At 44.9% G+C, this 17625-nt stretch overlaps 1 protein-coding gene across 1 annotated transcript; it reads right to left on the minus strand.

The window, feature by feature from the left end:
• Positions 1–8410: 8410 nt before the first annotated feature.
• LOC109192641 (uncharacterized mitochondrial protein AtMg00810-like) lies at positions 8411–9190 on the minus strand. Its single transcript, XM_019343343.1, has one exon. The coding sequence runs from the start codon at positions 9188–9190 to the stop codon at positions 8411–8413; it is 780 nt and encodes a 259-aa protein (XP_019198888.1).
• Between the last annotated feature and the right edge of the window lie 8435 nt (positions 9191–17625).

A 17625-nucleotide genomic window follows, 5' to 3' on the forward strand; every position in this document is an offset into this window, starting at 1 on the left:
CAAGGTCTAAGTCCAAACAATTAAGACAACTCTTTATTGGTTATGTTCAAAAATGGTGGAAATCCAATTCAAGCCCAATTGCAAATGATGGCGAAGAACTCAAGGCTTTTTATAATTGTTTAAGTGCTGATTTTGGTGATTAAATTAGGCCCAAATCAGCCCTATTATTTTTGGTCATCATTAATTTAAATTGTTTGGCATAAAAGAGAAAACACTAGTTGTATTTAGAAAGGATTCCTTAAATCCTTTTCTAAATAAAGCTCTATTTACTTGTTTTCTAGATTAGGTTTAGGACTCTTTTTCCCATTGTATTTAGATTACAATGCTGCCCTATACCTATAAATAGGGCACATCCATATCAGTTTTGGGCAGACTTTAATTCAATAAAATTCTTAAGTTTTTCTTTACACTTGTGTAAGAAACCTTATAGCTAATTGTGGACTCAATTAGTGACTAGTCGTGGACTCGACTAGCAAATTGATTCGTGGACTCGAATCAATCTTACTTTCTTCAACCTTAGATTTAGGTTCGTGGACTCGTTCTTGAATCGAAGGAAACTAGATCCGACTCTAGTTGATTGAAGATTGCATCATCGAGGTACTTGAAGCTACAATGGGATTCTTCCAAGTCTTTGAGGATTCGAGACAAAGGGTTTCTCGTGAGGTTTAAGGTATTTCGATCCATCTCTATCTTTACATTGAGAGCAATTCTTGGGACAATACTCATCTTATTTGAATCTTGGACTAGATTCATATCAATTTGGTATTCAGAGCCTAGGTTTGTCTCGTTATCATTGGAAATTTGGTTTCTTTGGTTCCCTAGGTTTATCTCGTTCTTATCTTACATACTACATTTACCTCGTACTCGTCGAGGACCTGTCCGACCATGAGTGCGGAATCTGTTTGAGCCCGGATATACTCAGCCCCCAAATCCCGAGCACACTGCAAGCCGTTGACAAAGGCTTCGTACTCGGCTTCATTGTTGGTCGGATGGAACTGATACATAAGGGCGAAGTAGACCTTAAATCCCTCCGGGCTCGTGACTACCACTCCTCCTCCTGCCCCTTTCTTGCTGCTTGACCCATCAGTAGCCAACGACCACTACTCGGCCTCAGGGTCCGCAACCTCGGGGGGTCGGGTATCCCGAGTGGTGCACTCGACCAAGAAGTCTGCAAGGGCTTGACCTTTGATAGCGGGTCTTGGTCGGTATTCGATCGCGTACTGGGTCAGCATTAACGCCCACTTGACTAGGCGACCGGATGATGAAGCAGTTCGGAGGACTGGCCCGATCGGTCAAAACGCGAATTGCTCGACCCTGGAAGTAGGGAGCCAATTTCTTCGCGGCAATATACAAGGCGTAGACGACCTTCTCAAGCCGGGAGTATCGGAGCTCGGGACCATGTAGCGCGTGGCTTACATAGTACACCAGTCGCTGGACCCCTTCCAGATCGGTTCGGCACAATACTGCGCTTACTGCTCGATCGGATACGGCGAGGTACACGTCTAGCTCTTCCCCGAGCTCTGGCTTCAACAGCACAATTGGTGACATGAGATACTCCTTTAGCTCGTCGAAAGCCGCTCGGCACTCGTCGTCCCAGACGAACCCATTGACTTTACGCAATATCTTGAAGAAAGGTAAAGCGCGCTCGGCTAATTTAGAGAGGAACCGGCTGAGCGCAGCCAACCGACCGGTCAATTGCTGGACCTCCCGAACGGTTGAAGGTGGTTGCATGTCCATAATTGCCTTGACTTTGACCGGGTTGGGCTCGATTCCCCTCTTGGTCATCATGTAGCCGAGGAATTTCCCGGTCTGAACCGCAAATGTGCACTTGGTTGGGTTCAGCCTCAACTGATACTTCCTCATGATCTGGAAGCATTCCCGGAGGTCCCGAGTGTGGTCAGATCGGTCCCGACTCTTGACCAGCATATCATCAATATACGCCTCCATCGTTCGGCCTAGCAGGTTGGCGAAAAGCATATTGACCATCCTCTGATAAGTCGCTCCCGCGTTACGGGGGCCGAACGGCATCACTCGGTAGCAATACAGCCCGTCTGGGGTCACGAAGGCTGTTTTGCTCTCGTCTTCATGGTGCATCATAATTTGATGATATCCCTTGAACGCATCCATGAAACTCATCAACTCGGCCCCGGCCGTCTCGTCGACCATTTGGTGGATGCTCGGTAATGGATATGGGTCGAGCGGACAGGCCTTATTGAGGTCGGTGAAATCAATGCACATCCTCCAAGCTGGGGGCTTAGGAACAAGAACAATATTGGCCACCCACTCGGGATAGATCACCAGTCGGATGTGCTCGATCGCCGCCATTTCTTGACCTCTTCTCTGACGAACTCGCGGCGATCGGATGAAAGGTGCCGGGTCTTCTGCACGACCGGCTTTGCTGCGGGATCGACGGCTAGCTTGTGAGAAATAACCGTTCGGTCAATCTCGGGCATGTTTTCGGGCCCCCATGCGAAAATGTCAGCAAACTCCCGGAGGATAGCTAGAATTTTTACTCGGAGCTCCGGGGTGAGGGCCCGGCCAATCTTGATCTTCATGTCCGGTCGGTCCTCGGACAGGGGAATTTCTTCTATTTCCTCGGAAGGCTCGGGTTGCTCCTTCCGGTCGTGGGAAGCCTCCTTGGCGATCGTGTTCACCCGAGAAGACGTACCAGAATCACGCCTATTAACCGCTCAGGTGTAACACTTCCGGGCGGATTGGACATCGCCACGGACCACACCGACCCCATTAGGGGTGAGGAATTTCATGCACAGGTGGGGCATTGAAATTATCCCACCGATCTTCATGATCGCGGGCCGGCCCAAGATGATGTTGTGGACACAGTGCAAGTTCACCACAACGAATTCCATCTCGGTCTTGATCGATTTCGGTGGGGTGCCGATCTCAACTGGGAGCGTAATTTTTCCTTCGGGGTGGATAAGGGCCCCGGTAAACCCCGACAATGGTACACCGACCGGAGTCAGCTCTCTCTTGTCGAGTCCAAGTTTCTCGAACACGTCCAAATAAAGGACGTTGGCACTGCTCCCAGTATCTACCATAACCCTCTGGACGTCCGTCCCGTTCACGTCGATGGTGACCACGAGAGCCTCCATGCCATGGTCACCACTGCTGGATTGATCTTCGAGGGAGAAGGTTATGGGCTCCATTTTTTGTCGTTTCCCGGTGTCCTGGGAATCTACGATGGCGACCGGGCAGTTCTCCCTCGGTCAGGAAGCATCGTTCAATCCACCAAAAATCACGTGGATGGTCGGCTTGCCTGCCGGTCGGCTACTTGATGGGGGGTCAGAATCTCGTCAGTCGTCACAACGATCATCTCTTCGGTCATCTCTGCGGTCCTGACCCGATCGATCGGAACTTCCATCACGATATGAGCGATCAGAGCGGTGATGGGATCGTCGATAATCTCTCCGATCAGTAGTCTTCTTTGTTTCTTCTCTCTTCCCCACACACTTGTCCAACTTCCCACGGTTGAGAAGATCTTCCAAGAGTTGGTGCAAGTGGGTACACTCCTCAGTGTCATGCCCGGCACATCGATGGTAAGCGCAATGCTTACTCTTGTCAGGGCCATCTAGATCGGGATGGGGGAGTTTGATGAGATTGCAGGACTGTGCGTACTGCATGGCCTCCGCCGCAGATCGGTTTAGGGCCGTAAACTCACCAGACCTGGTGCGGGATCGGGGATGGTCGTCACCCGACCGATGCTCCGCCCGGCCGGCCGGTTTACGGGATGAAGACCCGACCTCCTGTGAACGTTTCACAGCGTTCGCCTCGCCGGCGTTGGCATAATCTGTGACCCTTCGGAGGGCCTCTTCATACGTGGCCAGGGGGTGGAGGGTGAAATCCTGGTAGAGATAACCCGCCCGGAGAGAAATGTGGAGCATGTGGGTGGCGGTGGCGTCGTCCATTGGCTCGACTTCTCCGACCGCAGCCTTCCACTTGACAAGGAAATCGGTCAAGCTCTCCCCTTCGAGCTGCTTGGCCTTTTCCAGATACATATAGGGCTTCCTCACCACCTTGGAGGTGATGAACTTCTTCACAAACATGATCGCCAGGGTATTGAAATCAGCTATAGACCCTGGCTGCAACGTTCGGAACTACTCCGCCGCCCGACCGGTGAGGGTGGAGTAAAAAGCCCTGCACATCACGGCGTCCGTCACGCCCTTCATCATCATATTGTCGTAGTAATCATTAACATGAACCTCAGGATCCGTACGGCCATCGTAACTCTTCTCCCCCGAGACCTTCAAATCAAGCGGGTATAGCTGGGCCATTATCTCCGCTGTAAAGGGTGTCCTCAATAAGGACGACTGGTCGATCGGGGGTCTCACCGCATGCTCGCTCCGGAATTGAGCAAACTCCCCCTGGAGGTTGTAGAGCAGTCCTTGGGTCTCGTTGAGCTCGACCGTCTAGGCTTGGGCTGCCTCCCGAGCACGTCGTCGACGGTGAGATCTCGACCCACTGTGCCCAGATGAAGCCTCCTGGCTGGCCTCCTGCATCTGTACGTCTCCCGCTTGCCGGCTCGGGTCTTGTGGTCCCAAGTGTTGTCGCATCGCCGGTCGGAAGCGCTAAAAAGCCGCCGCCCGGTTGATCTCCTCTGGGTCTTCCGCTTGGGCCGGAACCTCCAGTTGTGCTTCTGGGCCCTGCCGTGGTACCTCCATCGCATCAGCACCCCCCGACCCCAACCGCGAACGAGCCGAGCGTCGAGCCCGGGAAGTGGGCTGATGCTGCAGCTCAACCTGGGCGGTCGGGTATACTGGAGGGGCGGCGACTGGAGCCGTGTACGCAGGTGTGTGTGGGGGGTAGCCGACTGGTGGTGTTGGCTGGGCGGGCTAATACCCGTATGGAGGAGGCGGGACCGGGTAAGGGTATTGCCCGGGGAACTGGGGCTGCTGACCGGGTGTTGGGTATACCGGTTGCTGCGGACCGTGTGTCGGATATCCCGGCTAGATGTAATTAACCGGCTGTGGGGGGCCGGATACTGAGATGCTGGATGGGGTGGTGAGAGGTTGAGGTTGAGGTCAACTGTCTGACCTTGATACTGGGTCGGTTGATGATCGGATGAGCTCGCCGCATCTGCTTGATCGTCGCCGAACAGGTTGTATGCGAAAGGATACATTGTGATAGAAAGGACGGGTGCTCGTCAAGACGTTAGCGTTCGTGCACGGGTCCCCACAGACGGCGCCAAAATGATAGTACTAATTGCCAGTAATGCGGTAATTAAATAAACACAAGACCAAATAAAGCAATTAAATGTCTTTTATTGATCGAGGTGAAGGCCCTAAGTACAATCTAAGTGGTTGCTCTGAGTACCGACTGACTGCGGTCGGGATTTTCTAACAACAACCTACCGATCGTCCAAAAGCCCCCCACATTGTTGCTATCGCGGGTATTTATAGCCGCGGAGCCGGAGACACAAGTCCGGCCGTCCGGCATGTCGCCCACGTAGCAACCACGTGTCGCCCTCCCGGGTGCCCTGCCTGTCAGCACGTTGCATTGCCACGTGTCTCTTCTTAGCTTTCTCGTCTAAGGGCTACTGATCGGTGGTCGACAAAGCAGGTCGGGTACTACCCGGTCGGGAACCGACCGAGTTCTTCTATGAAATCCGACCTGTAACCTGCAGAAATAAGAGCAAAAGGACGAAGGTATGTCGGTCGGAGTATTCCCTACCAAAACCTTTGCTTTTTGATCATATAGAGTGTTTGCGATTAGAAACGAACTTTTCGAAAGCTTTTTCAACCATTTTAGGTATCCAAAAATAAAAAAAAAATAAATAAATAAATAAAAAAACAAAACAAAAAGGTAATGTATACACCTAGTAAGATTGTCAAGCAAAACTTAACCGTAAAAACTGATGATACATATTGATGAGTTGTCGATATTTTCTGATTAATGTTAAAATTAAGGTCCCTTGACTATTGACATTTACCAATTTTCATCTTTTGATTTTCAATTGGATCATAAATAGTCCCTTAATTATTGATCTTTGAGCAAATATCAATTATTAGTCCCACAAGTATTAGCAAAATGACGGTTTTGGTTCACATATTTAATTCCTACCACTTTTTATCCACGACTATTATTTTAATACCAAAATTCATCACACCGGTCACCCATCCGTTTAAGATATACCGAAATTTAAAAATTTTAAGGACATTTTCGTTCTTTTCAACTTAAGTCCAATTTGAACATGAATAAGGGGATGTAAGCCATAAGATCGATCCTAATTCATAGTTCTCCTCCTCATTCTACCTTAATTTGAGGAGGAGAACTGCGAATTGTGATAGATCTTAGGGCTTAAACCCTTTATCCATACTCAAATTGGGATCTTAATTTAAAATGGACGAAAATACTCTTAATAATTTCATATTTCGACATGTCTTAAACGAAGGTGTGACCGGTGTGATGAATTTTGACACTAAAACGATAATCGTGGATGAGAATTATTAGGAATTAAGCATGTGGTTCAAAATTGTCATTTTGCTAATACTTGTGGGACCAAAATTGGTATTTGCTCATTGATCTTTACCAATTTTCGTCCTTGACTTTCAATATGACCATAAATGGTCCCTTGACTATTGGTTTGTTCGAAATTTGGTCATTCAGTTAAATATCCATTTAATAAACATTAAATTTAAGAATAATAATGTAATAATTAGCTTGTTGTTAAGATGGACACGTTGAGTTCATAAATTTAATACATTGAATTCATCATTGTGAAGAACTAAAATTTTTACATTATTACCCTTAAATTTAATGTTTATTAAAATAATATTTAATTAGTGGACCAAATTTGAAAAAAAAAATCAATAGTCAAGGGATAACTTGTAATTAAATTAAAAGTCGAGGACTAAAATTGATAAAAATCAATAGCCAAAGAACTATTTATGATCCAATTGAAAATCGAAAGATAAAAATTAATAAATAACAATAGTCACTATTGAACAAAAAAACTCTGTTGAACAATAACTGGATCTTAAATACGTACCAGTATCAAATTTGAAATGATTAGTGTAATGTGATTATATAATATAAAAATTTCTACTAAAATACCAAGATAAGAAAAAATAAATAAATAAACTTGCCTATCTTAATACAAAAAAAGAAAAAACAAAAAAAAAATATAATAGGATTTTTTGTGCTTCAATAGATTGAGAAATTAATTATGAATAGATATTGTATTGTAATAGAGTCGGTAATAAAATAAAAAAAAATAAAAAAAAAAGTTGGTGGTCTTGTAAGAAGACCAGATGGAGCCCAAACGCGCCATTGGTAAAGGATTCGTTGTGAAACACAGAGTACGGACCATGTTCAGGGACAGGGAGTGCGTGCATACCAATTTGGATTAATTGCTGTTTGGATGTATACATGCAATTTGCAAAAGAAAATACTAATGGATTCTAATTCTAATTTATTAAATGCATGTACATATCAGTGCAGATACATAATTTGAATGTCGTTATAAATTAAGGTGCATAATGTAAAGTAGACTTTGGCCCATAATTTATTAAATGCATGTACATATTAATGCCAATCGTTATGCCAGGGAACCGTGTTCACCATCCATGGTGAACACGATCCCAACGGTAACGGTATTGTTATTTTTTTTCCTCTCTTCTAATTAACAGCGCGACTTTTCTTCTTCATTTTCACATTTCGCAGTTTCACTTCCTCTTCGCGCAAGCTTCTTCAACACTCATAAATTATGAATGTGCAGTTATGAAATTATGAATATTCTTTTATGAGATTATGAATTTTCTGTTATGAGATTATGAATTTACAGAAAATTCATAATTACATCTGTAAATTTATAATCTCATAACAGAAAATTCATAATTTAATAAATGTAAATTCATAATCTAAACATAAAATGCAAAACACCGTTAACAGCATATTAACTAAAAAAAAAAAATTTCCGTGTAAAAACGACGCCGTTTGGGCCCGTGTTCACCATTCATGGTGAACACGTTTCCAGGGCATAATTTGCGTATTAATGTACATATATAATTTGAATGTCATTATAAATTAAGGTTCATAATGTAAAGTGGACCTTGATCCATGGTATAACAACTGATGCACGGTGGGGTGAGATTCAATTGCTGCTACAAGCATTAGAGGTTTGGGTTGGGTTCCTTGTGCGCAAAAGTATACAATTTGGTGTTAAGTTTCGAAACTAGATTGTCTCAATTTAATTTTTCATGAGTCTGGGACCGGATTTATGCAATCTAGGATATATATAGGATGAGTCGGAAAGAATGATTCAATTGAAACAGAAACTCGTTACAGAGATACAATAAGAATAGATCCCTAAACTATAGGCTATAGAATAGTACAACAATTCTAAGCCACATAATAAATATTAAATACAAACTTATACTAACACTCCCCCGCAAGCTCAAGAGTGACCAGCTGTAACATTGAGCTTGTCCCGGAGGATAGCAAACCGGGCAGCTGGAAGCGGTTTGGTGAAGATGTCGGCCACCTGATCCTTCGTAGAGACAAAAGTAACCTTGTATTCCCCGGATGTTACCTTATCGCGGACAAAATGATAATCCACCTCAACATGCTTTGTACGAGCGTGAAACACGGGATTCGCACAAAGATAGGTTGCCCCCATGTTATCGCACCACAGAGTAGCTGGTGCGCCGGAGTGTAAGCCAAGCTCACGGAGAAGAGACACAACCCAGGTGACCTCGGCGCAGACATCGGCTAGGCCCTTATACTCGGCTTCAGTGGATGAGCGGGCTACAGTACGCTGCTTACGGGAGACCCACGAGATCAAGTTCGACCCTATAAACACAGCGTAACCACTCGTGGACTTCCGATCAACTGGACAGCCGGCCCAATCCGAATCTGAAAAGGCATGGATATCTATAGACAGAGATGGCGAGAGACGCAAGCCGTAGTCCATTGTGCCTCGGATGTACCGAAGGACACGCTTAAGCAGGCCCCAGTGCTCATCGATAGGCGTATGCATGAATTGACACAGCCGGTTGATGGAGTAGGAGAGATCCGGACGAGTGATCGTGAGATACTGCAACGCCCCAGCTAGACGTCGATATTGTGTCGGATTATCAAAGGGGTCGGTTGACTGGCTAACTGCTTGGGTGACAGACGCCGGAGTAGCTAGCGGTTTGCAGTCAGACATTCCGGCACGATTGAGAATATCCCGCATGTAGCGACGCTAAGACAGGAGCATCCCTTCCGGTGTAGGTAGCGTTTCAATACCACGGAAAAAGGTAGGAACCCCTAAATCCCGGATCTTGAAGGTGGTGGCAAGCCGCTGTAGGAGAGAGTCAACTAGGGCAGAGTCATCGCCCATCATGATGATGTCATCCACATAAACTAGCAAGAAAACACGGGATGTGCCTGCCGTATAGTGGAAAAGAGAGACATCCGTTTTGGACGCCACAAAACCTGTCTGTAACAAAAACTCATGCAAATGGTTAAACCACGCTCGCGGAGCCTGTTTTAGGCCATAAAGAGATCGCTGCAAGTGGCAGACATAATCCGGATTATCCAGGTCCTCATACCCCGGAGGTTGCCGCATATAAATTGTTTCAGCTAATCGGCCATTCAAGAAAGCGTTGTGGACATCTAACTGGCGTAGAGTCCAGCCACGAGAGACAGCATATGCCAACAGTATACGGACAGTAGTCGGCTTAACGACTGGGCTGAACGTCTCGAAGAAGTCCTCACCAGGTACTTGATTAAAGCCTTTGGCCACAAGGCGAGCCTTGTAGCGTTCTATAGTACCATCAGCCTTACGTTTCGTCCGGAACACCCATTTGCACCCAACTACATTCATGTGCGGGGTGGCAGGCACAAGTTGCCAGGTGTTATTGTGCAGCAGTGCGTTAAACTCTTGGTCCATGGCGTCCCGCCATTGTGGGTGACCAACTGCTTGTGTGTAGCAGGTAGGATCAGCTGGCCATTCGGTCGCTGTGAGCGCCTGAAATTGCTCATCAGTGCCTTGTGTCATTCGTCGTAGACGCATAACATGGACCCGTTGCTGTGGTCTCACACGAGCCCTACGTCCACGAGGTGCCCGAACCTGTGCAACTGGGTTAGCCGATGGTTCCTGAGCCGGTGGTAGTTCCGGAGCCGGGGGTGGTTCAGGCTGGCCAGTCCAAGTTAACACGGGACTTGAACCCCATGGTTGAGTTGCCTCAACACTCCGAGTCGTCCCCTGTAAAGCTGAAGAAGCTGCAATGGGAAAAATGGACTCGTCAAAGCGGACGTGACGGCAAGTATAGGTTTTTCCAGTATTAAGGTCCATGCATCGGTAACCCCTAAAAGACGGAGGGTAACCTAAGAACACACACGGGGCTGAGCGATACTCTATCTTGTGGCAATTATATGGCCGCAGATAGGGAAAACACAGGCACCCGAAGACTCGTAGGAAAGTGTAATTTGGTTTTGTGTTATATAGACGGAAGAATGGTGTATCAAACTTTAAGACAGACGACGGCAATCGATTAATGAGATAGGTTGCCGTCTCAAACGCATAATCCCAATGCCTGAGTGGAACAGAGGCTCCGGCCATTAGGGATAGGCCAGTTTCGACAATATGCCGATTTCGGTGTTCTACCCGGCCGTTTTGCTCATGTGTGTAGGCACATGACTGCCTATGGGAAATCCCGAGTTTAACAAAAGTGTTGTGTAACCGACGATACTCCCCCCCCCCCCCCCCCCCAAATCTGACTGGATGGACTTGATAGAACGTGAAAATGTACGTTCTACCAAAGCCCGCCAAACATCGAATACTTTATAGATATCGGTTTTTAAGCGCAGAGGATAATACCAACAAAACCGGGTACTATCGTCCACGAAAAGTACAAAATAACGATAGCCTTCCGCAGAAATAACGGGTGCGGGCCCCCAAATGTCTGTATACACGAGATCTAATATATTATTACTAGAACTAGCAACCCTATCTAGAGGAAAGCGAGAAGCTTTTCCAAGTTGACACGAAGAGCACAAACTTGGACTATTTGCTTTATTCGGTATGACCGGACACTCTTTTAAGACACGTTGCTGAGCCTGACTGTGTGGATGACCCAACCGTTGATGCCAAATTGTAGACGACGCACGGGACGTGAAAAACGCGGAATACGACCTCGGAACAGACAGAGTGTACAGCCCCCCCGAGCTAAATCCTTTAAGGAGTACCACCTGAGTTTTGCAATCCTTCACAACAAAGAATGATGGGTGAAACTCGAAATAACAGTTATTATCATTAGCAAAACAGTTAACTGATAATAACGAAACAGACAACTGGGGAACATGTAATATATTAGACAGACGTAACGTTTTAGAGACCGACGGAATTAATGCATGACCAATACCAGAAATTCCCAGACCTGCGCCGTTACCCACTCGAAGAACGTCATTGCCGCCATATTCATCAATCTGAGCCATCGCCCCGGAGTCCGGCGTGGCGTGCGCCGACGCGCCTGTGTCAGGGAACCAGGCAGTCACGTCGGCTGGCTGGCGTCCGTCTCCGGCAACAGCGACATTGGCATGGGCGGCGACGGGAGGCGGTTCTGAGTACCGGCGGTGGCAGTACGCAGCTGTGTGGGCCTGAGCGCGGCATATTTGGCAGCGCGGCGCACCACTTCGTCCCCGGCCACCTTGTCCGCCACGCCCTCTATTGTTGTTGTTGCGCCCCTGTCCGCCATGGTGATGGCGTCCACCACCACCACCTGACTGCTGCCGGCCACGACCGGCGTACATCGCCGCTGGAAATCCACTCGGCGGAGCCACAACACCATCCGGGAAGTCATCGGACTGGATAAACTGCTGGGCTTGCAGGAAGTCGGACAGTAAGGGGATCGACACTGGTTTACCGGAGATGGCGAGAGTGGCAGCGATAGCACGGAATTCCGGCCTCAGTCCCCGGAAGACATACAAGTTTTGTTCTTCCAACGACATGGGACGGCCGGCTAGAGCCAACTCTTCGACCAGCAGCTGGGCTCTCCCGAGGTACTCCGATGGGGTACTATCGCCTTGTCTTAGCGCCTGAAATTGGCCTAAGAGATTCAGACACCGCACACGCGTAGAGGATCCGAGGGCAGTTTCGATCGCCATCCACACCTCGCGAACCGTTGATCTTCCGACTGCTAGGTGCATAACCTCCTCAGATAATGAGGAGATTATCAAGGAGAGTATCGACGCATCTTGTTGCATCCACACACCATGCACCGGGTTTGTCGTAACAGAGACGGTAATACCATCGCACGATGCGTCGCTAGGCGGAGTCTCCAGTGTGGGAGACGGGCACGGATTCGCACCATCCACAAATCCTAATAGGCCTTGTCCACGTAAAAAGGGGATAATCTGGGTACGCCAAAAAAGGTAATTACGATTGGTTAATTTTAGGGACACAAAGTGGTGGGCAGAGTTCAGGGTGTTGGGAGTGGTATTCGGGGAGGACACGGTGGTGGCTGTTGGTGTACGCTCCGACGAATTGCTCGACATTTTGGATGAGAGGAGAGAGAGGATGGTCCTGGCAAAACTGATACCAGATGAGTTGGAAAGAATGATTCAATTGAGACAGAAACTCGTTACAGAGATACAATAAGAATAGATCCCTAAATTATAGGCTATAGAATAGTACAACAATTCTAAGCCACATAATAAATATTAAATACAAACTTATACTAACATATAGTAGGCGAAGACGAGAAACCTGGTTAAAAAAAACACACACAATGCACACCAGTGGATTTAATGCTTTTCAATCTCGAGTTCTGTTTAGACCCCCTCATGTTGCTTCTTTATTTATAACGTTAGATCTTATTTAAAAAGAAGCAAACCCCTTTCACTTTGTCATAGGTTGGGGTTGATTATACTTAATGCAATTTTAACAAAGAGATTAATTATGTAAATGTCAAGACGCTTAAATAACATTGAACTAGAAGGTTTTCCAAAAACTCATTCCCTTAAAAACAACAAAAAATTGAAGAGAAAATGTTAGGAATATATTGTAAATTTTGATGAGCCGAATGCATTTTTGAAAAATCAAGTAGTCCCCATTTTTATTCTATTTGAGTCAGGTTGAGTCTACGGAGTATGGTGCACCCATATCATGCAACTCATGTACAAGTCTGGAAAATCACATGTTGATTTTAGATGTTAAGCGGGATTATAGCTTAACACAATTATGATGCGGATAAGTCACCAAGAACCATGCTAGAGGAGTTGGAAGAAATGTGTGTGAGCTATGTCAAATGATCCTAAGTTCAAATCTTCAGTAAAGCATTTTTAAGCTTAGGAGACTAGCTTGGACCGTAGGAGAGACTAGCTCTGACCGTATGGGAGACTAGCTTGGACCGTATACCGTATGGGAGACTAGCTCAAGGTCAAGTATATTGGACCGTATACCGTATGGGAGACTAGCTCAAGGTCAAGTATATTGGACCGTATACCGTATGGGAGACTAGCTCAAGGTCAAGTATATTGGACCGTATACCGTATGGGAGACTAGCTCAAAGTATACCAAACCGTATTGGAGACTAGCTAAAAAGGAGACTAGCTACATGGAGACTAGCTAAGAATATGGAGACTAAGTAAAATGCTCAAGTCTCACAAAAGCCATGCACCATATGGAAAAACACACCAAGTATGGTGAACCAAGCTAGAAATTCGAAACAGAGCATCTCACCATGAACAACTGTGAAGTTTTTACAGAGGTTCCAGTATATTATTTTACAAGGATCATGAAGGAGAAAATAACTGATATATTTTCATCTGAACATCAAGTTTTTACGGTGGAACCGGAGACGCTCAAAGAAGACTGATTCGCGGAGAAATTATTTTATACTCAAGCAAGAATCAGCAGATAAATTATTTGATCAACTTGACATGTCAGAGTATTTATGAAGGACCAGAAATGTCAAAGATTGCCGCGCCGAATTTATTCAAATTCTGGAGGCTACAAAATTCAAGAAACGGCAACGGGCAAATTATTCAAATCATCTGACAAAAGGAGAAATGACATCTACCTAATATTTCAAATCAAGTTGACAATATTAGTTGATCAACTACAATTCAAAATGAACGATCAAGATCGAAAGTTGATCAACGGGCAAATAGCTTTTACTAGCTATAAATTGTCCAAGCAGACTTGAAGACAAGAAGCACCAGTGAAAAAAAAAGAGAAGAGAGCAGTTAAGCAAGAAAAACCCCAAAGAGATTGAACAGTTCAACAACTTGAACAACGGCTAAAACATACAAGCAAAAGATACAAGCTATATTTTTTTATTAGCCGAAAAAGGGGGAAACAGAGCTTCATAGAATAAAATTCAAGTCTGAGTGAGAGAGAAATTTTATTTCTTTGTAATATTCTCTACTGAGTGTAGAAAGAGGGCGGAGTAACTAGAGAGAGTGAAAAACCCTGGTGGAGTGTAGCTTTGTGCGTAGCACTCGTGGTGAAGGGCAGAGTAACAAGAGGAGCTTGTGAAAACCCTTGGAGGACGTAGCTTTGTGCGTAGTTCTCGTGGTGTAGGAGTACAGCTTGGTGCGAAGTACTCGGGAAGGCGGAGTAACAAGAGGAGCTTGCGAAAAACCTTGAAGGAGTGTAGCTTTGTGCGAAGCACTCGGAGAAGTGTCGGTGGACACTTATTCACTATTGTATCTGGGTGATCGAAGAATAGTGAATTTCCTCCTTGAAGTGAAAGGAGAAGAGTGGACTAGGAGGATTACACCACCTCTGAACCACTATAAATCTCTCTCTGTGTTTACTTACTGCTCATACATTTCATGCATGCTTATTCTAACTGCGAACTAACCCAATTACGATTTATCGCATATCTTTATCTGTCTGGGTTTGATAGTTCCCTCGTATGCATGCAAGCCAAACTTTACGTACATCATCCTTGAACCATATCAAGTGTTTCTAACGTGTTGCATGTTTAGAATATCTCCTTGAGCATCGCACTTATAAGCATAACACTTTACCGCTATCTATTCCGCTGCACACTCTAAGTTGCTTATCTTGTTAATGCTTGTTACTTAGAGTTGAAATTACCAAAGTGTTATTTGCCTTGTGTGTTTTCGAAGAAAGTTGAAAAAGTTAGAGAAGTCTATTCACCCCCCCCCCCCCCTCTAGACTTCTCGCCACCCTTTCGGGACCAACAAGTGGTATCAGAGCGGTTGTCTATTTGAGTCAATTTTAACTGCTAGATAGATCTCAAAATCTTCAAGATGAAGAGAGATATGGCTCTTGATCAAAATTTGCTTTTCTCACTTGATAAATTTGATGATTAGAAAATACGTATGCAGGTGCACTTATCTGCTTTTAAATGACGAAATGTGGGAAGTCATCGCAAATGGTCCTATCCAAATTATGGAAGTTAACACTGCCGCCGCACTAACTCCAAATGCTCCACGATATATTCCAAAGCAAAAAATGGAGTGGACAAAGGAAGATAGAGGGCGAAATAATTTGGACAACATTGCCAAAGATATTTTATTCAAAGCGGTCGATGACACCATATTCCTAAAGATTCGAAAGTGCACTACAGCAAAAGAAATATGGGATACACTTATCGGAATCGGTGAAGGCGATGAACAAGAAAAAGACAACAAACTAACCATTGCCATGAAGAGGTTCGAAGATTTCAAAATGCTACCGAACGAAAGCATCACCGACATGGAAGCTCGATTGATCAAAATCCTTGGAGAAATCACGGATCTGGGAAAGACCATTACCCAGAAAGAAATATCGCTCAAAGTGTTACGCGGACTACCTACAAATTGGGATATGAAGGTGACCGCAATGCGCGATCATAGAGATCTAAGGACATTATCTACGGATAAACTCTTTAGTGATCTTAAGGCGTATGAGTTCGAAATGAAGACACGAGTCGAGGAAGAACGTGATGAACGAACATCCGCATTGATAGCCGAACAACCCTCAACATCAAGGTCAGTAGGAAATAATGATTTTTTAACTGACGAACAATTTTCTTTATTTGTTAGGAAATTCAAGAAGTTCATGTGAAAGAACAAAGGATCACCACAAGGAAATTTCTTTCGAGAAAATAGAAGATCAAGAAGGGAACCGGTCGAAGATAACACAAACGTGTGTTACAATTGTAGAAAGCCTGGACATTTTATGGCCGAATGTCCACACCCCAAGGCGGACAAAAATTTGAATACTTCTCCACAGGTGGAATACAAATCCAAAGAGAAGAAATTCAAAAAGGGCAAACGGAAGGCACTAATAAGCGATCCGTTAGAAGCAAGTGAATCCGAAGAATCATCTAGTGACGAGAGTGATTCATCACAAGAAGATACGGCGCTACTATGCCTAGTGGGCAAAACATCTGAACATGAGGAATGCTATATGGCGCGTGAAACTGACGAAGAGGTATCTTCAAGCTCTTTTAGTTCTTTTAGTTCAGTTGACACTTCTTTCCAGACTCAAGAATCATTTCAAAGTCTTATGGAAGATTGTCAAAAAGTCATGGCCACTCACACTCAAATCAAAGAGCGCAATAATACGTTAATTCTTGAAAAGGAAGAAATGTCACAAAAATTGCAAAATGCTCTAAATGAAATGAGTAATTTGAAAGCCGAAAATGTTCGACTTCAAGAAGAGTGCAAAGCTAGAGAGGTTCGAGAACATAACCTTTGGGAAGTAATCGCATCATTTACGAATTCATCCAAAATAATGGATAAAATGGTAAATATGCAGAAACCCGCTGGAGATAAAGCCGGACTAGGCTACGATCCATCATGTTCTCAAACCCCTGTAAAACTGACTAATTCTACTACTACTTTAATTAATAAAGTTCCAGTGGTAAAATTTGTGAAAACTCAGTATAGCACAATGAGACAAGGAATTGGTAATCAAATTAATGCCAAGAAAAATGTTGCAAAGCCGAATCAAAAATTCAATATCTCGGATAGGCAACAAAATTTTAAAAGGCAAAAATTTGTATCTCCAAAGAGAGCCAACGAGTCAAGTGCAACAAAACCTCATAGGAATATGGGAAGAATTCCGAGAATTGGGGCTGGGAGATTATATCCCTCAGAACAAGATTGGTCGCTTGATGACAAACCATGGACCAAGTCCAGATTTGCTCTTTTTCATAGAATCAAGCAACTATCTGCTTCCCAACCCGCACCAAAGCATTATTCGCAAGTGCGTTATGATTATAGAATTTTTAATGGTTACAAATCACCTACTCTTGGATCAGTGGGATCTAGGTGGATTTGGATGCCAAAAATTACTAACACAAAAGGACCCAATCAAGCATGGGTACCTAAAAATAATTAATCTTTCTTGCAAGAAGTTTGGTATTTCGATAGCGGTTGCTCTCGACATATGACCGGCAATAAAGCTAGTCTAGTTGAGTTCAAAAGTATCGAAGGACCAAAAGTAGTTTTCGGTGGAAACGATCGATATGGAATGACAAAAGGAACCGGCGCAATTGTGAAAAATGGTCTACGAATTGATGACGTATCTTATGTCGAAGGATTAAAATTTAACTTGTTTAGTACAAGTCAATTTTGCGACAAAGGATATCTTGTAGAATTTTACAAAGGCAAATGTCAAGTCAAGGACGAATCTACGAATGAAGTCGTACTCGCCGGATCAAG

This window comes from Ipomoea nil, unplaced genomic scaffold, assembly GCF_001879475.1.
Source record: "Ipomoea nil cultivar Tokyo-kokei standard unplaced genomic scaffold, Asagao_1.1 scaffold1792, whole genome shotgun sequence".
NCBI classification, from domain to species: domain Eukaryota; kingdom Viridiplantae; phylum Streptophyta; class Magnoliopsida; order Solanales; family Convolvulaceae; genus Ipomoea; species Ipomoea nil.